This window comes from Humulus lupulus, chromosome 6, assembly GCF_963169125.1.
Source record: "Humulus lupulus chromosome 6, drHumLupu1.1, whole genome shotgun sequence".
Taxonomy (NCBI): domain Eukaryota; kingdom Viridiplantae; phylum Streptophyta; class Magnoliopsida; order Rosales; family Cannabaceae; genus Humulus; species Humulus lupulus.
The window spans coordinates 15,809,921-15,832,249 of NC_084798.1; the positions used below are offsets into that span (position 1 = coordinate 15,809,921).

Sequence of the window (22,329 nt, forward strand, 5' to 3'; positions counted from 1 at the left end):
CATACATTTTTTGTGGTATCCTTTATCAGCACTAGCCATTGAGTACCTATTTACCATACAAGAGAAAGAAAGAAAAAAAACAAAAGTGTACCTATTTACCTTTTCAATTAGTTAGGACCACTTCAAATTTATCAAATATGAAATAGTGTATAGAAAAAATATATGGCAAAGACTTCTAATATATGGAATAGAGTTATTTAAATATATTTTTTTTACTACTTATCTCAATTCTTTATATCTTTATATATGTATATTTCATTAAAATATTTTAGATTTGTTATCTTTTTTAAATTTATTACAACGTTAAATGTAAAAGAATAAATAAGAAAATAAAAAAATAAATTACATATAATATAGTTCATTAAATAAATATTTATTTCTGCTAGAGTAGAAACATGCAATCTACATGTGTTTAGATTTAATTTAATTTAACATGTAATTCATTATCTTTTGTAATTATTCTCTTAAGATAGAGAATCATTTTTCTTTCCATCTTTTGTATGGTCTTAAATATTATTCTCTTCCCTCACCCTTATCATCACTTTGAGTCATCCATTAATTCAAGACACAAATGTACCACACATGTTTTTATTATGTCATAAAACTATGTCATTAATATATCACACACAAAAAAAAAAAAAAAACTATGGCGAAACTCTTAAATGGTTATTTTGTAGCAACTAAATACTTATGTAAAAATTTGCAGCAATGATACCAAAGTAGCTCATTTTGTTGCGCCATAGCCTTGCCGTTAAAACTATTTTAGAACATATATTGATTGCAAACTTTATTGGTGAAAATTATTTTTTAAATAAATAAAAAATATATAAAAGCAATATAAAAATTAAAATATATAATTATAATTAATTTGAAATACATTGAACGAATAAAGTAAAAATTAAAATTATTTTAAAATAATAAAAAAATTATTATTTGCTAAAGAAATAATCAAAAGAAAGCAACTCGAACCCTCCAAAATCATTGCAGTCAAGAACACCAAAATTAAAAAATTATTCAAAAAAAAGATTTGATAATCACTAATTTTTAATTTAACAATAGCATTTTAGTCTAAATTTAAATGTATTTTAAGGTTGTGATAGTTTTGTTAATGTTTTAAAATGATTTTCAGCTTATTTTTTAATTATTTAAAAAATATCAGATTATAAAAATAGATTTTTAAATATTGATACACTTTTGAAATAAATTTGTAAATATTTAATAAATTAAAAATGATTTTGAGCAATAAAATGTGTTTATGTGGCCGTTATTATATGTGCTAAGTTAGTTTTAATGGTAAGAACCTGCGACGTAATAAAATATGCTATTTAATTTGTATTGTTGCAATTTTTTTACATAAGTATTTAAGATCTACAAAAATAACTACTTAGGGAGTGTTGGTGCAAATTTCTTCATATTTTTCAACTAGCTAGATAATTATGCATATGGAGAAACACATATTTTTCATTTATTTTTATAATTTGAATTGGTTTCTTAAAACCGATAACATTTATCATTTCATTCATTTTCAACCGTTGAATTGAGATCCATTAATGGATAGGATTTAAATCTACAAGATTTTGATCAAATGCGTAACTATGTGCATTTGATACATCAAATTTGTATATTTGATACAATAACTATATTGTATAGTTAAATATACAATATTCTTGTTCTATATACTTATTAGTATTCAACCCATACTCAATTATTGAGCGATGAATTGACCTCAGAACATTATTTTGTAATATATACAATTTTGGCTCCATTTGGAAGTGTTTTCCTATTTCTTTTGTTTGTTTGTCTAAGTAACACTTGCCATATAATACAAGAGAAGAAAACAATTATGTACCTACTTTCCTATTTTTACTTGCAAGGACGCCCCTGAAATCAAGCAAATGTGATCTAAAATGGGACAAGGGCTTCTTCTAACATATATGGAATGGAATTATTTAAAAATATTTTAAATATATATTTTATTTTGTATATTCACTCATATTAATTCTTTATATGTATATTCCATATGAAAATATTTCACATTTCTTATTAATTTTTAAGTTATTATAACATTAAATATATAATAAAATAAATTACATATAATATATATTTAATAGAAACATGCCATCTATGTGTTTTATTTATTTATTTTCATTTAACGCCCTTTTTGTTTCTCTCTTTTGTGTGGTCATAGACTCATAAACATTATTCTTATCCATCACCCTTATCATCACTTTAAACAAAACAAATGTACAAAACAAACATTATTTTAAAAATGATTTTTATTTTTAATGGAACCGAATTTTCTATTGTTTAATTTTAAGAAAACAAATTAACCCAGAATGGACGTATGAAATCGTATGTTGTACATGTTTGTGAAAATATAGGACAACAAAGTTGGTTTTTACATTAGTACGTAGTAAATAATGTCGCAAACTATGTTATTGTAATGGGTGCTCTTCTATTTCTACTCCTTTTCTAGTTAAACTCCCCATAAAATTTAAAATTTTAAAATTTTCTTTCAACAATCCTCTTAAATTTTTAATTAACACAAAATTACCCATTAAAAAATATATTGAAAAATTAATTTTCCCACCCCTCTATATTATTAATTAATTCTTACAAATATTACTCATCACTAGCTTCTAATAGACAAACTTAACAATAAAATTCAATCAAAAAAATACATTACAACATCTATTCGAAAAGATCATATATACGGTATAAACAATAGATAAAACACAAACATTAACAATAAAAATTAAAAAAATATTACCTCATGAGTTTTAAAAACATTAATAATCACAATCTTCAACATCCACATTCATATTTTATTCTTTGTTCTATTATATATATTATTTATATTTTTGGTTTCTTAAATTGATAACCTATGTTTTTTCCAAACACCTGATGTGTTAGAAAGAGGTGTATGAAGAAATAAGGTTTTTGATTTATAATTATATGATGATAGTTATGTGAATCTACCCAAGGTTATATTTGGAAATTTAAAAAAAATTAATTTTTAACGTTTGAAAAAAAAATGCGGTGCTAATAGAAACACCCTATTATAATTTTTACTCTAATATATATGATTGAGAAATGTTGAAGAACACTTGGACAGCATAGGATGTGGCATACCACTATTGAAGTAAGTTAATATCTGTAATATTTAGTCACACAAAATAATAATTATATAAATATTTATTGATTATTCTTTTATTTTAATTACTTATAATCTGTTTGATTTATTCCTCTTATACTAATTAATTGTTCCGAGTTACCTTTTATATGTTTTGTGTGTCTGCACGTGTGGTTGCATTTGTTTGTATGTGCATGTCACTACAACAAATTCTATTATTAGCGGCGGGGGACTCCGCCGCTAATAAATGCCACATCCGCCGCTAATATACTGTAGCGGCGGGCCTCCGCCGCTAATACCCCGCGCCTAAAACAGTGTCGCTAATAATGATTATTAGCGGCGGACTGACGCACCCGCCGCTAATAATCAATTATTAGCGGCGAACATTAGCGGCGGAATCCGCCGCTAATAACTATGTCTGATGCATTAGTATTAGCCGCGGGGTCCGCCGCTATTATTGTATTTATAATTTTTTTAAAATTAAATTTTAAATAAATTAATAAATTAATATTTATTAAATTTAATTATTTTTAAAAATAATTTATAATATAATTTAATAAAAATAAACATTTAATTAATTTAAACATAACTAACATTAAAATTAATATAAATAGTTTTAATATTTATCAACCTATTAAATATCACTATAGTCATTAAAAATAAATAAAGTATTAATTCAGTCCAAATATATAAACTAGTAACTAAAGAAAATCATTAAGATTAATATTAAAATTGTCCTCATCTTCAACATTTTGGTCTGGCTGTGAGGACGATGGCTGTGACGATGGCGGTGGCTGTGGCGGCGGTGGCGGTGGCGGTGAAGGAATATATGGTGGTTGTGATGATCGTCCGAGCGTGAGGTCCCCAAACAGATCTCGAGGCTGTGGCTGTGGCGGAGGCTGCATCGATCCTCCTGGAAAATCGGTAAAACTAAAATATTGTGGAGGAGACTGAGAATGGGGTCCAAATATGTATTGGTTTTGATACTGAGGAGGTTGTTGCGACGACATATGTGGCGGATACATTGGATGAGGCTGGTACAGCTGCTGCGACGGATACTGTGAAGGAGGCTGGAACTGCTGCTGTGAAGGAGTCTGATACTGCTGATGTGAAGGAGGCTGATACTGCTGTGAAGGAGGCTGATACTGCTGTGACGGAGACTGAGAAGACGAAGCACCTTCGGATTGTGGTGGAAAATGCCTCTGCAGAAAACTGTCAAACATTGGGTTATACAGTTTACTGGGATGCACAGTTGTCGAAGTCTCAAACGTCTCACGAATTGCCTTCACCAGCAAAGCCATAACTCTCATATCTTCATTAGGCGAAGCAGCAGTATTTGCTTGGGACTGACTTTGATCTGTAGAGCTAGAGGATGTCTTTTTTGCCTTCCCTTTCGCCCTATAACCCACTCCTCTTTGGTAGTCAGATCTCTCCCCGAGTACTTTACTTAGTATCTCGTATTGATCGACCAGGGACGAATCAACACCAGATACATTTAGAGATGCCTCACTCTGCTGTTGACTTTGCCTCTCATTCTGTGACCTCTCAACCTCAGCCGCCATTTTTTCCTGTATAAAGATAACATTATAAACAAAAATTAGAAACATTATAAACATTAGAAACAAGAAAACAATAATATACACTTACATAATCTTGTTGAGCTGCCTCATTGACAAAAGATTTTGTCGATTTTCTCATATGAGCATCCCTCCAAGTATCAACAACATGCGCATTCGGGTTCTCCTATACAAATGTAAACAAAATGTTTCAGAATGTGTTATTTTATAAAATTAAATTAACATCTTCACTTACATATTCGTGACGCTTAGCTGCCAACGAATTTGTGCCTTGTGTTGTTACATACTTCATTTGTCTTCTGTTTACTTGATTTTTAGCGGAACGAGCCAAAAATCTTTCGCTCAAAAACATTTCACAAATAAGCTTCCAAGCCTCCTTAGTGGAATGGTTAGGTAGCTTAGAGAGGACATTCTCCAAATCTTCTGGTCCAGCATAATGATTTTTGAAGTGTCTATGTCTATAGTTCTTTCTCTCGCGATATCTTTCCCCCATCTCCTTGTTGAGAGTTGCCAGAACTGACTCACGTTGTGGATGACCGTCTATATTATAGTAATACTGCATTAGGAAAAAAAATATTAGATAACTTGTAAATAATGGAATTAAATAATGAAAAGTACAAGATTTGTAATTTTTTTACCCTCATACGATCAAGCACTTGATCCTTAAACTGTTGAGGTACATCAGCAAAATCCAAATAATGCCCCGGACACAACATGGAAACTAGAGTTCCCAACATGCGAATAAAAGCTTGATCCTCCTGCCCAACCACTTTGTTGGTCACAGGATCAAGCTCTAGATCCAATGGTTTCCCAGCTTTTTTCCTTCGTTCTTCAAGAACATTATTACTGGCAGGGCCACGACCTTTTCTTCTCGTCGACGGGGCTTTAAAATTTATTAACAATAATCAGTATTAGTATTGATGTTATATTTATCTAACAATATAATTTCTAAAAATAATTTTGATATGCAATATTTAACCTGACTCGCAAGATGTTGGTACCCTAGAAGGATCTGGCGGGTCTTGACCCCCACCATCTCCGCCATGATAAGTAGCTATATCAGCTGACATTATACTTCAATTTAAAATTTATTAGTTAGTAATTAGCATTAAATAGAAGTATATCACATTGAATTCATAATAATAATAATTACAAAAAAACTTCATTATATTTAAATACATAGTTCTGTTACACAAATAGAAAAAAAACTAAACAGAGTAATCACTATCATTTCCATCAGTAATCGGAGATACATTTTCATCTTCACAAAGCTCAAATATCTTATATTATAATTACAAAAAAACACTTCATTATATTTAAATACATAGTTCTGTTACACAAATAGAAAAAAACTAAACAGAGTAATCACTATCATTTCCATCAGTAATCGGAGACACATTTTCATCTTCACAAAGTTCAACAACCAATTCATCTTCTGCATCTGCAATGTCCTCATGTTCTGACATATCAGCTTCGTCGTCACCATCTTCATCAGCTCCAACATATGCAGCAGGTTGATCAGATTGCATAATCAACTCTCCGAGGTCCACAGTCAACAAAAAATTTGATGAACTTGTTTCATGTACAACATCAATAACATCATGAACCTCATCAGAATTGTCCTTAATGTCCCAAATCTGTCGATGATTCACATCTTCTACAACTTTCCAATCACGACCTCTAAGTAAATCATCGAGATAGAAAACTTGCTTAGCTTGAGTAACAAGTATGTACGGCTCATCTTTGTACCATTCGCCATTGACGTTTATACTAGTGACATTATTTTCAATGAATGTTTTCTTCATTCTTGGATTTGTATTAAACCATTTGCACCGAAATAATGCCACTGAATATGCACCAGTGAAAGAAAGTATCACCACTTCTTCAAGCGTGCCGTAAAAATTAAAACCTTCTGTTCCGGCAGCCGACACTCCACTATTCTGTGTGGTGCGCTTTTTGTCTCGATCGTGTGCAATAAATCGAACACCATTGACTATACAACCTTGGTAAAATGTTGACAAATGATCTGACCCAGATGCTAAAGCTAACAGTTCATCACCGTTATCCAAAGACCCAAGCTTGTGCAGGTCATATATCTAAATACATAGAATGATATTAGATTCACAAAATATATCATTAATAAAATCAATGTTCAAAGTTCAAAGTTCAAAGCTACCTTTTTATGAAACCACGAACGAAAATTTTTCCTATGCAAACGATCATGATCACCATCTGGGTATTTTTGTTTAATCTCTTGTAGGTGTTCACTGTTAATTAGAATAGTGTTACAATTCTTGATAACAAAAAAATGATAATAACCACACATGTTCTAATTTATAAGAGAATAAACTTACTCTAAATAAGGCTCAATTTCAGGAGAATTCTCAAGTATGAACCACTCAGCTATTTCACGAGTCTTATGATCGAGAGTCTTCAAAGTTCCCTTTGTGAGTGGACGACATTGAGATTGGAAAACTGCAAGATTTCGTGGGATATAAGTTGCATCTTCATTTCGATCAAGACGGTTAAATCTTGTTTCAATGCCTTTGAAATACATTGAACAAAAGGTCAAAGCCTCGCCTGCAACATAGCCTTCGGCGATCGACCCTTCAGGGCGAGCTTTATTTCCCACATAATTCTTTAATTTTTTCATGTATCTTTCAAAATGATACATCCACCTCATAAATACCGGACCACCCAATATTGCTTCTTCTGGCAAATGCAATACCAAATGAATCATTATGTCAAAAAAAGCTGGAGGAAAAATGAACTCCATCTTGCACAATATCTGAATAAGATCATTTTGTGCTTCCTCCATATCTTTAACATTTAAAGTCCTCGAACATATTTACCTGAAGAAATTGCACAATTCTGCAATAGTGGTCGATATAGATTTTGGAAGAAACTTACGAACACCGAGCGAAAGTAATCGTTGCATTATCACATGACAATCGTGTGACTTCAACCCAAGAATATTTGTATCATTCTCAGACACTTTCTTCTTCAAATTTGAACAAAAACCATCTGGAAATCTAACTCCTTTTATAAACTGACAAAACTGTTGCCTCTGCGCCGGAGTTAACACATAAGGAGCGTGCGGCTTCATCAGCTTCCCATTCTCATCTTCATAAATCCACAATGATTCTCTCACACCCATCTTTTTCAAGTCATGTCTGGCATTAGTGGTGTCCTTAGATTTATCACTGTCTAAGATGGTGCCAAGGAGACTATCACACACATTCTTCTCAACATGCATGACATCTATATTGTGTTTTAATTTGTTTGTACACCAATACTCAAGCTCATAAAAAATACTTTTTTTCCTCCAATTACCTTCATCTACTCCTTTTTTACGTTTCACACCCCCAAACTGGACATGTTTTCCTGGAACTTGCGCTGCAAGAGCATTAACTTGTTCTAGTATATCCTCACAAGTAAACCGTCTCGGAGGACATCTTCTCTCAACTTCTCCATCGAACTCTTTGTCTCTTCTCATTCGATGAGTACTTGGCAAGAATCTTCTGTGACCAACGTAAGAAGTTTTACCGATCACTCGGATGGAAGTTGTGTCCTCATTACACGTAGGACAAGATTTGTATCCCTGACCACTCCATCCAGACAAACTACTGCGAGCTGGAAAATCGTTCACTGTCCACAAAAGGGCTGCCCGCATCTTGAACATCCTGTTGGTCGTACTATCTCTTGTATCAACTCCGTTAACCCACAGATCCTTCAACTCATCCACCAATGGTCTTAGAAATACATCCATGTCCTTACCGGGTGATTTTGGCCTAGGAATAAGGAGGGTCAACATGAAATAATTGTCTTTCATGCACAACCAAGGTGGCAGATTATAGTTTGCCAACACCACAGGCCACATGCTGTATGCAAGATTCATGTTGCCAAATGGATTAAATCCATCAGCAGCTAAGCCCAGACGAACATTTTTGGGATCCCTTGAAAAATTAGGATGCTTGGCATCAAAGTCCTTCCACGCAGAGCCGTCTACCGGGTGTCGCATCACCCCTTCATCTTTTGATTTCCCGGCGTGATGCCATATCATGTGTTTTGCTGTAATCCTTGAACTGTATAATCTTTTCAACCGAGGGGTCAACGGAAAGTAACGCATCACCTTGTGTGGCACTTTTTTTCCTTTCGTCATTTCGGAAGTAATCCATCTACTACTTCCGCATACTGGACATGTCTCTTTAGATGCATGCTCATTGTAAAATAAGCAGCAATCATACTGACACACATGAATGGACTCATATCCCAACCCTAATTTTTTCAATCTCTTTTTCGCCTCGTAGTACGATCCGGGGATTTTGTTCTCCTTAGGAAATGCAAGCTTTAACAACTTTAGCAATTCATCAAATATGTTGTTAGACATCTTCCCTCTAACTTTTAGATGCAATAACTTTGCTAAAAAGTTCAGGGATGAAATCCAATCACAGCCAGGATACAACTCCGCTTCAATCTCCTCAAATAACTCGTCATAATACTGACTCCCACCGGGATCCCTTTCTACTTCCTCAGTTGTCGGTAAAAGGAAGTCTTCCACAACTTGAATCATCTCATCGTCTTCATTCTCATCAACCACCTCATCAGCAACAATTTCTTCCACCTCACCATGAAAAATCCACTTATCATAAGCTTGATGAAAACCCCTATCGAATACGTGTGCCCAAACTACATCCAAAGATTCAAATCTATTATTATTGCATCTCACACACGGGCACCTAATTCTTCCATCAGAATCTTTATGTTCCGACGCCATCCTCAAAAAAACTTGCAGACCATTCCAATATTTTTGACAACCACGATTTCTCAATGTTGTCCAAGTCTTTTCAATCGCCATCTAAAGTGTTATAAGAGTGTGAGTTTTAGTAATGTAAATGGAAATGGATAACAAAGGAGATTTGTTATCATTTTTGAAATCTTATGCTATTTTATGATGTTTTATTTGATAATGTTATTTATAAACAAATTAATTTTTTTTTCCTAAACTAATTTATTATTTATTAAAATTTTATTAAATATTATATCTAACTTTTATTATTTAATTAATTACATTATTATAAATTAATTAAAAAACAAATTATTATTTATTCTTAATTTTTTAAAATTTTAATAAATATAATTATCAATTTCTATATTCATGTAATTTATAAATTATTATTTATTCATAATTTTTTAATTTGTAATAATAATAATAATGATTTTATAAATTAATTATTATTTGACTTTAAGACTAATTTATATTTTTAAATAATTACATAAATTTTATTAATAATATTTTAAACTTATCATTTATGTGCCGATATCCATGTAATTGATGGTTGTAGTCAACAACCATCAATCACAAACATACCGATACTAAGAAAATAAATTAACTACTAATTAATTTTTTTGTTCTATTTTTACAAATAATAATACTAATAATAATAATATATGTTCAAGCAAAAAGGAGAAAAAAGAATAAAATAACATGATAATATGCACTTATTGTTGTTTTTTTTTTCTATACTCACTTTTTTTATTAAATAAACTATCTTAAATTTGTTTCAAAAAATTTCACAATCTAAACAAAATTAGTTTCCCTATTAAAAATATCAAGTTGCGGTGAAAGTTAGTTAGTAGTATAAAAGCTTTCACTTATTTGACTAAATACATTTTTTTTTTACAATAATTAACAAGTAGATCAAAAAATTTGGTGTGGCTGTTAATAATGGCAATGGAGTAACACAGACGTGATATAATTAGTTTGTTTCAATTTTAATTTAAAAAATAATTACAATTTTTTTAAAAATAAAAAATAATTCAAAATTTATTACTAAAATTTAAAAATGATTCAAACATTAAAAAAATATTTTAAAATTTAAATTAATTTTAATTGAATTTGTATATTTTTCTAGCACTTAGTTTAATTAATATTATATAATTAAGAAAATGGTGATAAAGAAAATATGGGTGCTAATAATCTGATTGATCAAGTTTAAATCTTCTTTATTCAATATTAACAAAAACACTATATTTTACTTAATAATAAATCATCTATTATTATATTTTATAAATTAATTTAAATTATCACTTAAATTTTATTTTTAACCAAAACAGTCCTATAATTATTTACATACCAAGATTAAAAAATAAAGTAAGAACAAACACATATATCTTAACAATAGATGTCAAGATTTACATACCAAGGATACTAACTAAAGGACTCAAAACTCAAATATTATACACTAAACAAATACAAAATAAATTATTCAAAAAATACAAAAGATATTAATTACAAAAAATATATCCACACCTGTTGAGGGTGTGCCAAGGTCGTGTGTGTGTCGGGGTCGTGGGTGTGTCGCTGTCCTGATAAAAAAAAAATTAATACCAAAAGATACACGAAAAAAATTCAAACCAAAATAATATAAAACTAAGTAGCTAGTATAAAATACACCATTATTCACCATTGAAGATGATTAAAGGAGAGAGCACAAAAGTAGCTAGTATAAAACAAGTGTTTCTATACCACTTACAACAATGACATAAACAAGTATATTTATTTTAGTCAATTTATTAATCTAACTTTTGCAAGTGCTTAAAATGCATGCACTTGTTTGATTTAAATTAAAATAATAAAATCAATTACATTGAGTAACTAAATTCTAGGAATTAAGTTTATGAAAGTATAAAATATAATATGGATAAGTTACATAAAAAAAAAATATAAAGAAATTTATTATTGCTGATATAAATGAAAGCTACCAACAAATATATGAAATAAAAACTTGACATGAATAGAAATTAAATTAAACAAATTAAATTAAATTATTTATTTAGATAATATTATATCAAACTTTTATTATTTAATTCATTAAATTATTAAAAATTAATCAAAAATTAAATTATTATTTAAATAATTATTTATTCTTAATTTTTTCTACTTTTATTAAATATTATTATCAATTTCTATTTACATGTAATTTATAACTATTTAATATTAGATAATATTATTCAATAAACAAATTAAATTAAATTATTTATTTAGATAATATTATATCAAACTTTTATTATTTAATTCATTAAATTATTAAAAATTAATCAATAAATAAGTTATTATTTATATAATTATTTATTCATAATTTTTAATACTTTTATTAAATATAATTATCAATTTCTATATTCATGTAATTTATAACTATTTAATATTGGATAATGTTATTCAATAAACAAATTAAATTATATAATTTAATTAGATATTATTTAATTAATTAAATTAATAAAAAATAATTAAAAATAAATTATTATTTATTCATAATTTTTTATAATTTTATTAAATATAATTATCAATTTTTATATTAATGTAATTTATATTAAACAATATTATTCAATAAACAAATTAAATTAAATTATTTAATTAAATAATAATATATCAAACTTTTATAATTTAATAAATTAAATTATGAAAAATTAATAAAAAATTAAATTATTATTTATATAATTATTTATTCTTAATTTTTTTATACTTTTATTAAATATTATTATTAATTTCTATATTCATGTAATTTATATTTAACAATATTATTCAATAAACAAATTAAATTAAATTATTTATTTAGATAATATTATATCAAACTTTTATTATTTAATTCATTAAATTATTAAAAATTAATCAACAAATAATTTATTATATATATAATTATTTATTCTTAATTTTTTATACTTTTATGAAATATAATTATCAATTTCTATATTTATTCTTAATTTTTTATACTTTTATGAAATATAATTAATATTTCCACAATACAATATTTAAAACCTTATACACAAAATTTACAGATAATAATCTAATACCCTACCAACCTCATCACTCAGCCACAACCCCAACCTCGAAACCTCCTGGCATCACAACCCCAAACCCATGCCCCCGGTCCACCCACAATCTCAATCCCCCCGACCTTAAACAACACACACAATCTCAATCCAAAAACTTTTTTTTTTCTGTCTTCTTTTTGTAAATATAGTGCAAGAGATAAGAGAATAAGACATTTCCTAAATCTGTCAATAGCTGTCTCACTAACATATATGAGCAAAATTTTAAAAAAAATCTAAGAAGCACCAAATAAAAAATCTAACACTAATACGTGGAACAAGAAATATGAACGTAAAAAGTAAGCAAATATCAACACATTTTCCATGGCAAAAGCAAGAACAGAGACAAATTAATCTGAGAATTAGAATATGAAAATGGAAATGGAGTTTGCTTGCTTACCTTTGTAGAAAGCAGCTAAACCAGAGAGAATCAGATTGCAGTGCGAGCAGAGAGCCCTGAACCTGGACATATTTGACAGAGAAAGCAAGAACAGAGACAATGAGACTAAGAATGATTAAGAGAAGATGTAAGACTCATAATCATATTGAAGAACTCAACGAAGAAGAAAATTGTTTAAGTTTTATCAAGAAACTTACTTGTCTCGGATGTATTCTTCTCTGCAACTGTGAAGAATCGTTGGAGATGAAGAAGAGAGAACGGTTGACGAAGGGATGAGAGACGCGAGGGAAGAAGAAGGGATGCATGGAAAATTTAAACTGCTCAAGAGAATTAGCGGCGGGGCCCGCCGCTATTATTATTCCCCCGCGGCTAATATTATTATTAGCGGCGGGTAGTCCGCGGCTAATAACAGTAATTACCCGCCGCTAATAATAATAGCGGCGGCCGTCCGCGGCTAATAATAGTAAATACCCGCGGCTAATATTATTAGCGGCGGGTAGTCCGCGGCTAATAATAGTAATTACCCGCCGCTAATAATAAATGAAAAATTCTCGGGCTTTTTATTATGGGTATTGGCGGCGGACTGTCCGCTGCTAATAATCGTACATCCGCCGCTAATAAAATATAAATATCCATATTTATATTTTACTTTTATTAAATATTATTAGCGGCGGAATAGCCTAGTCCGCCGCTAATAACCTCTACAATGGCGGCGGACTGAGCCCGCCGCTAATGACCTCGCCGCAACTACCCGCATTTGTTGTAGTGTGTGGTTGAAAGTGTGGGGGTGCACTACTACAAAAAATACTTTTTAGGATTCGTGAGACACGAGTCCTCTATTTGAGAGCCTTAAAAACTAAGGTTTTTTAGAACTCGCTCTTAAAAAATTCCGTTGAGTGCCTTTAAGTAAGTTTTTAGAGCTCTCTTACAAAAAGAACGCCAATTTTTTTTTAAAGAAATTTAAATTTCTCAACATGTATTGTAATAAGCTAGTTATTATAACATCATTCATTTTGTTCTAACCAATTGTAAAAAGGACATCGCCCATTCTTCTCGAACTTCGTCAATTTCTTGAGTAGTATATGGTTTGTTAGAAGTGAACTGAAAAAACAAAGAAACAAAACTTTAATTAGAATTATATTAGTGGTAATAAATTCAAATCATATACAAAAATTATACTATATTAATATTATGTAGTTGTATATTCTTTGTTACCTGTTTCGACAATAAATGTTTGATATGAGGGGCATTGATAAGTACATTCTTCATCATCCTCATAACGTAATATCCGCAGTCGATATTGTTTGGTTATTTATGACACTATATAAAGATTGGTAATACATGTACAAATCTTAGTATTAAATATCTTAAACATCTTTACATATACATAAAGTCATATACAAATAGAAATATACTGTAGGTTGAAAATACATTACTCCCGCTGGGTGTTTATTGATCTTTTTATGTGCTTTCATTTTTTTCGTGAAATACATCTCAAATGCATCGTGGATGGTCTCCTTGATGGTTGTCCTATTATCTAATGGTGCATTGAGAGGATCAAGAAAACAACAATAATGCCAATTGGGATATAATAAAAATAACATCCAATGCTCCCTGTTGAAAGAACAAGTATTACAAAGTTTTTAACTTTAGATTCTATTTTTTTGTATCAATGAAAAGCATATTAATTAAACTTACCCATGGTTATAGGGCATAACTATCCAATCATGATTTTTAGACGTGCAGTATAACATCCTATAACATAAAGCTTGAGCACGGCTATCTGCACGAGTCATGGAAGTAAAAACCTTATTCGAATTCATAAACAACAACGACCCTCTCTATTCCTCGTCTAAAAATAGTGTCTGGTACAAAATTCGGCCAACAAATATCATTAATTAAAAAGAAAACTAAATAGTTGATGAATGAAAATCCTTAAAGTAAATATTATTAACTTCATATAGAGCATACCTCATGTAGAAGACAATGTATGATTGTCCAATCATCTCATTTCAACAAAATTCAAGTATTTCATCCCGAAACAGAGTAAAGATCAAAGTCAATGGACACTTCAACGACATAATCATGTTTAGGCCAATCGTTGACGATTTCATATACTTGTCTCAACTTAGGCGACAATGGTGATGGTTTTTGCACCTCTTGTGGCAATGACGCCTTAGGTGCTCATTTTGGAACTAGTTTTTGTGTTTGTGGTGCTAATGGTAGAGAAGTTTTTTCCCAGCTTTCTTTTCTGTTTTTTTCACGACCTCCTAATAAACCCATAACAAATAATTAATAAAGGAATAAATAAATAAAAATTTAATAGTCTTAAAAAAAATTACCTATGTCGCTCCATTGAAGATGACTAGCGACTTGGGCCAACGTATCAAAGTCCCAATAGCTTGTTTGACTATATGAATCTCACTGTTAGGGATCTGGTTAACAAGTAGAGCATCAGGTTGGTTAGCAAACTCAATTGCACCGCGGTAGTTTTCTCCATGGATGTCTGTGCTACTAGTAAACTAGAATGTATCACCTGCCAATGATGCTGGTGATAGAGCCTAATGCAAATTTGCATTTAATCATTTTATCCTGCACATATTTAGATATGTATAAATATGTTATACAAGTTCAAAAATTTAGATTTGAAAAAGATAAAGTTATACCTGATTTGAGCCAAGAGTGGGGATAAACAAATGTGCCTCTTCTGGTTGTGGGGGCGGTGGTGCTAGAGGTTGATGCTGCGATTTCGGCGATGCCTGATGAGATGGTGTCGCCTAATCTATGGGTGATCCATAGGTTGGCACTGATGCATGAGAAGATCCTCCAAAGACACTATGTTTTCCTTTCATATGTTCCATAAATTGTCACATCATTTCCTCTTGTCTTTTGATCATTTCCTGCTGTCGTTTCATTATTTCTTCTTGTTGACGTTATTTTTCTTCCATTATTGCAAATCGAGCATCAACTGAGGAAGTCTCAAATTCTGTTCCCTTTTTCTTACTAGATAGTGGGGTTTTCCAGAATTGGCTAGGCGTTACACCGAGCCCAATACCCCTCACTCGCCCTCTACTCTCAGGGGTGCCTAATACCATAGTAAGCATATCCTTAGACCCATCAGGTTCAAATTTTTCGTCACTCATGAGCTTACTATAGTGCTTCTGCAAACAAAATATAAAAATATAGTTATTCTCATTAAAAATAAGTAATCCAATCATATAAAAAGTAGTATACTTACTATGTTGCGAGCTATGCTTGTTGCCTCGGTACCAACCGGCTCACCCTTTTTGTTAGAATGTCCCACCAACCACAACTGTGACCTGTCGATTTCAGACACCTCAAGTCTAAAATTTTGTTGTTGCAGCCTTTCCACTACCAACAAATACTCACCTCGTGACATATGATGGTCGTGTTTATTTTTTTTCGACTATCTTGATATATTTTTCTTTTTTTCTTCAAATCATCAGTCATACGCGAAACACAAAACTCATCATATTTTGTTTTAGTGATCAACTGTGAGTAACCTCTTGGCATTTTGAACATCTTGATGGTCAGATTTGCATCAAGCATATCATAGATGCATACCTTAGTCAGATAGAATTTGAATGATCTCCATCGTTTTGCTGCCCTTGACATAATTTTTCTTTTTGCTTTATAGTCTATGTCAAATAAAAACAACGTATATTATAGTGATAGAGAATATACCTTAATGATATCCCAAATTTTTTCTTTGTCTGATTCTGGGACTTTATCCCAACTCGCGTGTGTGATTGAAGCACACCTCTTTATAGTTGATCCGATCATTGATCCTAATTTTGATCTCGTTGCACCGATCGCTTGTCCATATTCATTGAACTTGATCGGTACCTTAACACATTCACTTCGCATCTTGGCTATGTCGGGCATGGTACATAGTCCTCTACCAGATCTCACATACTCTGTAGCATTATCATCATTCTCCTCCTCACCAACATCATCAAGTCCAGGAAGTAGACAATCATCATCAAGTCCAGGAAGTGGACAATCATCATCAAAATCTCTTGGATCAGCCATGGAAATATCTGAAAATGAAACGATTATAAACAATGTTAATAGACAATCATCAACATAATAGGAAAATTAAATATAAAATTAACAAATCCAACCTTTAGAAGAAAAAAAAGTCAACATTTATCAACTTATATGGTCAACCCATACACCGTCACCATCAAAATGCAAACAAATATCATCGTCATCTTCACCATCATCAATAGGTTATTCGGTAAGCTGTGGTTCGGGAATTGGTTCAGGTTGTTGAAGGAGTGGTAAGTCATGTACATCATTCTCTTTGTCTCTCCAATCTATTGGTTGAGTAGAAATCACGACTGACCATTGCTTGTCTGATGGATCATTCACATAAAAAACTAGTTTGGCTTGTGTTGCCATTATGAAACGATCATTTTTGTGCCCAATTCGATTTAAATCAACTGATGTAAAACCTAAATCATCAACCTTTACTCCCTTGTCACTTTTCACCCAATCACATAAGAAGGTTGGCACTCTAGTTGTAATATAATCTAATTCCCAAATTTCTTGGATTATTCCATAAAATGTCATATCACACTCTACATGATTTTTGTCCTTTCAACTAGAGATTTGCACAGTTTTTGCTTCAATACATACTCCACTATTCTGTGTGGTTCTTACATTATCTCGTTCCAAAGTATTGAATTGAGTATCATTGATGATGTATGATGGGTACTTAAACACATTCAGAAAAGGACCACGGGAAATCCACTTAACTATGTCCGACACATGACTCGATATTTGGGTCACTTCAATTGCAACCTTTGTTAAAAACCAAAAATGAAATAATAATTAATAACATGTCATGCAATCAAAACAAAAGATATAAAATTATTTACTCAAATCAATACCTTGTTCTCTAACCAAGTACTAAACGTACGATAGTACTCATCTTGGATCCATTTTTGGTTCTTTGACTTAGATGGATATTTTTTTCGAATCCAAATGAAATTATCCCTTCATAAATGTATACAAAATTAGTATGAATCTTTAATGACCCAACTACTCTAGACTTTTGGACCATTAACGAAAACTATACATACTAATCTTTAATAAAACTTACAAGTGAAAATACCATAACTTTATTAAGAAACTTGTAAAAATAAGAGTTAAACTTACATAAAATTTAGGTTAGGATATGGGATCCCATTGTTTTAAAAACAAAACAAAACCAAAAAATAATTTAAAATAAAAAGGGATTACATAACAAGTGCGGAAAAATACATGTAAAAACCATAAAATCAAAACTACATCCTCGAATCGAAACGCTCGGCTCTTGAATCCATTTCGCCTCAATACACATTCTCCAAGCTTCCAAGAACCTTACCCGCCACTAAGACTATTTTCCTGCACATATAAACAAAAAGGAATGAGCCTAATGCCCAGCAAGGACAAATCTAACACATAGTTCATATACATAAATTTCATAAGAAACATAAAAACATAACATAACACTTATATCATACACATACTATAATGGCCATTATTACTTGGGGTCCCATAGATTAAACAAGTCATATATCCATTAGATTAGTGGGGTCCTGCTAGCTAAGTAGGTCATATGCCCATAATCCATTTGGGGCTTGTTAGTCATATGGGTCATATGCCCAAGCCTACAAACATACATAACATAACATAACATAACATATTTCATAACATAAAAACATAAGATAACATATAAAAAGCATATAACATATAAATTCTATTATATTTTCCTTACCAAAATACCGGGATATGAGGACAAAGTTGGGACTTTGGAACACTCCTAAAAACCATTTATGAAAGGGTGAGTCTATTGAAGAAAAGGAGATGAAAGAGATGGAAGAGATGAAGGAACTATACTTTTAAAATATACTTACCAAAACCTTTTGCTCAAGAACTTAGATTTCCTAACCAAAATAAGAATAAGCTTAGAATGAGTAGAAGACTATGAGAGCTTTTAAAGAAAAAGTACAGAAACGAACTAGAGTTTGGAATACCTTGAAGACTTGTAAGACCAATCTAAACCTTGAACCGAAATGCTATAAAACCTTACTTCCCAAGTGTTTGATAAGCTTATTATGATCAAGCTTATGATTCCCAACCCAAGTGTTTACACTCTCACACTCACCTAGCAACTTGCAGCCTTTGAACTTAGAGTAAATGATGAATAATGGCTGGGTATTAGGTCCTATTTATAGAGTTTAGGAATGAAAGGATCTTAATTTAACTTGAATAAAAATAATGGCTTTTTAAGTGAAAATAATTTGAATTATTGTTCAGCAGAGGTTGAAGACTCGTTCAGAAAGGTGCTGGACTTATCAAGAGGTTGAAGGTTTGAATGGGAAACGATTTTGAAAACATTCAAAATATGCTGAAGGAGGCGATATGTTGCCCCCTATAGGTGATATATCGCCTGGACCATTATGCCTGAGGCAAACGTGCATCGTTTCGTGTTTACCGTATCTTCGTACTGCGATATATCGCCCCCTATAGCTGCGATATATCAACATACGCTGATTATTTAAACATGAAATTACATATTTTTAGCTTAATTCAAATTGAGTAAACAGCCTTGACTAAGCCCTCTAACGTTTTCAAAGCTGCTGACTGACCTTAGAGTATTCAAATTTTACCCTTAATAAATTTAATCCTCAAAATACTTAATCATTAATAAAACCATACATAACATGTGCTAAAATCCCATTGGTTCTTATCTAAATCTTATAGTATAATAAATATTATCCTCAATATCAGTTATATTAATCAAACCTTAGGTTAAAATTAATATTCTTAAACTATAGGTTAAACTTAGAAAATCTACAAGTACTACTATGAGTATCCAAATAAATCCCGGTCTGAACCAAAAATCCACAGTCATAAAGATAATATTATTATTACTATAATACTACTATCTAACTAGCTAAGTAAAGTTCTTGGACTCTACAGAATCAATACAAATAAAAACAATGTTTTATCATATCGTACTGTCAAAGATAACTTACTCGATGTAAAGTTGATTCTCATCAATCTCACCAATATCCGCTAAAACTAACATACCATAAGCTATTACTATCTACTACTACTACTACTATCTAACTAAGTAAAATTTCGGGACGCTACAATTGGCAAATGAAGGCCATTCAAAATCCATTGTCTTCCACGCTGGTGAGTCAGCAGGATGTCTAAGTCTACCGTCCTTTATTCTTTCATTTGCATGCCAAGTCAAATTCTTAGCATGATCAATATTTTGATAAAACTGAATCAAACGAGGAATTGGAGGAATATACCAAAAAAATTTGCTGGTATTCCTTCCTTAACTTCCTCTGAATTCCTTTTCTTTTGCCATCTGGAAACACCGCAAGTAGGACACGAATTCAAATCTACAAGGCTATTCCGATATAATACGCAATCATTAGGACAAGCATGTATTTTTTCATATTGCAAGCCTAATGAGCACATATTTTTCTTAGCCTTGAAAAATGATACGGGCATCTCGTTTTCTTCAGGCAATAAATCTTTCAAAAAAACTAGCAATTCCGTGAAACTCTTATCACTCCATCCGTTTTTGGCTTTCATATTGTACAATCTAAGAAGGGCTGTCAACTTTGTAAATTTAGTGCAACCAGAGTTAATAGACTTTTCAACGCCTTTAAGAAGATTTTCAAATTTAACGGGATCTACTTCTGATTCATAATATGCATCATCAATCATTTCATCTAAATTATCCTCACGATCAAATTGCGTATAATTCCGAACTTCATTCATCCTAGGAGGGTCCGGAGTGACATGAAGCTCTTCACCATGCCAATATAATATTTTATAACTTTTGTCTATCCCGTGGAAATATAAGTGATCTTTTATCATTGTAGCAGTCATCTTTTTCATATTTCCACACTTACTACAAGGACAACAAAGATAGTTTGGATCTTTGGCATGATCCAAACTAAATTTAAGAAACTCATCGACCCCTTTTATATATTCTACTAACAACCTATCAGCTGACATCCATTCTTTTTCCATATTGCGCCTATTTGTTTTAATAAAAAATAAATATTAAAAAAATAAAATAACCATACAAAACAAAACTAAGTATAAAAAAATCTATAGAAAGTCGGACAGCATATCCCTTAATTTACTATCCTAGCCATCTGTCACAATCAACACCAATATGTCAAACAAATTAAACAACACACATGTTTTCATCCATATATCACCACACCACACAAAATTCTCCGAACCTACTTCACTAAGACATGCAAGTTCTCAATCTTCCGTTATCACCGCAGCACGCAGAATTCCCAGAACCTACTTCACTATGGATGAATATCTAAGATATTCAAACTCCACTAAAGTAATACAGTTATCATTCAAAATTGTAAAATATTGAAATTTTTTAAAACTAAATAAAATACAACATACCTCTTGCAATTAGCTACCAATCCAATGCTTTAAGACCAATCAAAATATTAACCTATTCATTTTAATCAACATTATAAGAAAAGAAAAATGTTAGATGTTGACATTTAATTTTAAAAAGTTCACATAAGTATTAAAAATTTCACATAAGTATTGCAATGCCAAAATTACCCTAATCTCATAACTTTTTCTTTTTAATCAACATCCTAATGTTCATTAATTATTTATTTTTATATTATAAAAAGTCATGAAGTCATGAAGTTGACCATATATATACATGATTCTTTATCTTACGTTTTATGTGGGGTTTTCATACGTTCAATTTTTTGTCCTCCAATAGTAACCATTCAACAATATTAATTGTCCATCAAAATGAGAAAATTATTTGTAAGTCACATTACCTAAAATTGAGAAATGAAAATCAATGCCAAACAATTATTATTTATTTTTTATTTGTAATGGCCTTTATTATTTGTCTAAAATGTGTCATTCTAATTTTATCAAGAAGCAAAAGAATTAAAAAAATTGTTTGACAAAAATCTAAAACTCCAAACCTATAGTTTTTTTTTTTTTTTAAAAAAAGATAACCTATAAATTTTAAATGAAGAAATATTAGGAAACACGCATTTATTTTAGTTGTAGTTATAGAAAATTGCACATGGGTATTGGTATTTGTTTTTTTAATCATATTTTAAGTTTTAAAATCAAAAGTATATTTATTTGTATATTAAAACTTGAAATTGTATCATTACCCTATATTATATATAAATTAAAATATGTAATTATAATATTACTAATTATAAAATATATATAAATAGCATACACATATATTTATATAAGATAAAGTATTTATTTAAAAAATATCAAATTTTAATAATTATACA

The 22,329-nt window shown here is 30.7% G+C and overlaps 1 protein-coding gene across 1 annotated transcript; it reads right to left on the reverse strand.

The window, feature by feature from the left end:
* Positions 1-3,818: 3,818 nt before the first annotated feature.
* LOC133783830 (uncharacterized) lies at positions 3,819-4,938 on the reverse strand. The gene is made up of 2 exons (XM_062223450.1): positions 4,781-4,938; positions 3,819-4,701 (listed from the first exon to the last, which is right to left on the reverse strand). The coding sequence occupies exons 1-2, from the start codon at positions 4,829-4,831 to the stop codon at positions 3,835-3,837; spliced, it is 918 nt and encodes a 305-aa protein (XP_062079434.1). The 5' UTR covers positions 4,832-4,938; the 3' UTR covers positions 3,819-3,834.
* Between the last annotated feature and the right edge of the window lie 17,391 nt (positions 4,939-22,329).

Excerpts from the sequence above, each read along its gene's own strand:
- LOC133783830 (XM_062223450.1), bottom strand. The coding sequence starts at position 4,831 with ATGAGAAAATCGACAAAATCTTTTGTCAATGAGGCAGCTCAACAAGAT. Across the intron at positions 4,702-4,780 it reads AGGCAGCTCAACAAGATTAT|GAAAAAATGGCGGCTGAGGT; the intron begins GTAAGTGTATAT and ends ATCTTTATACAG.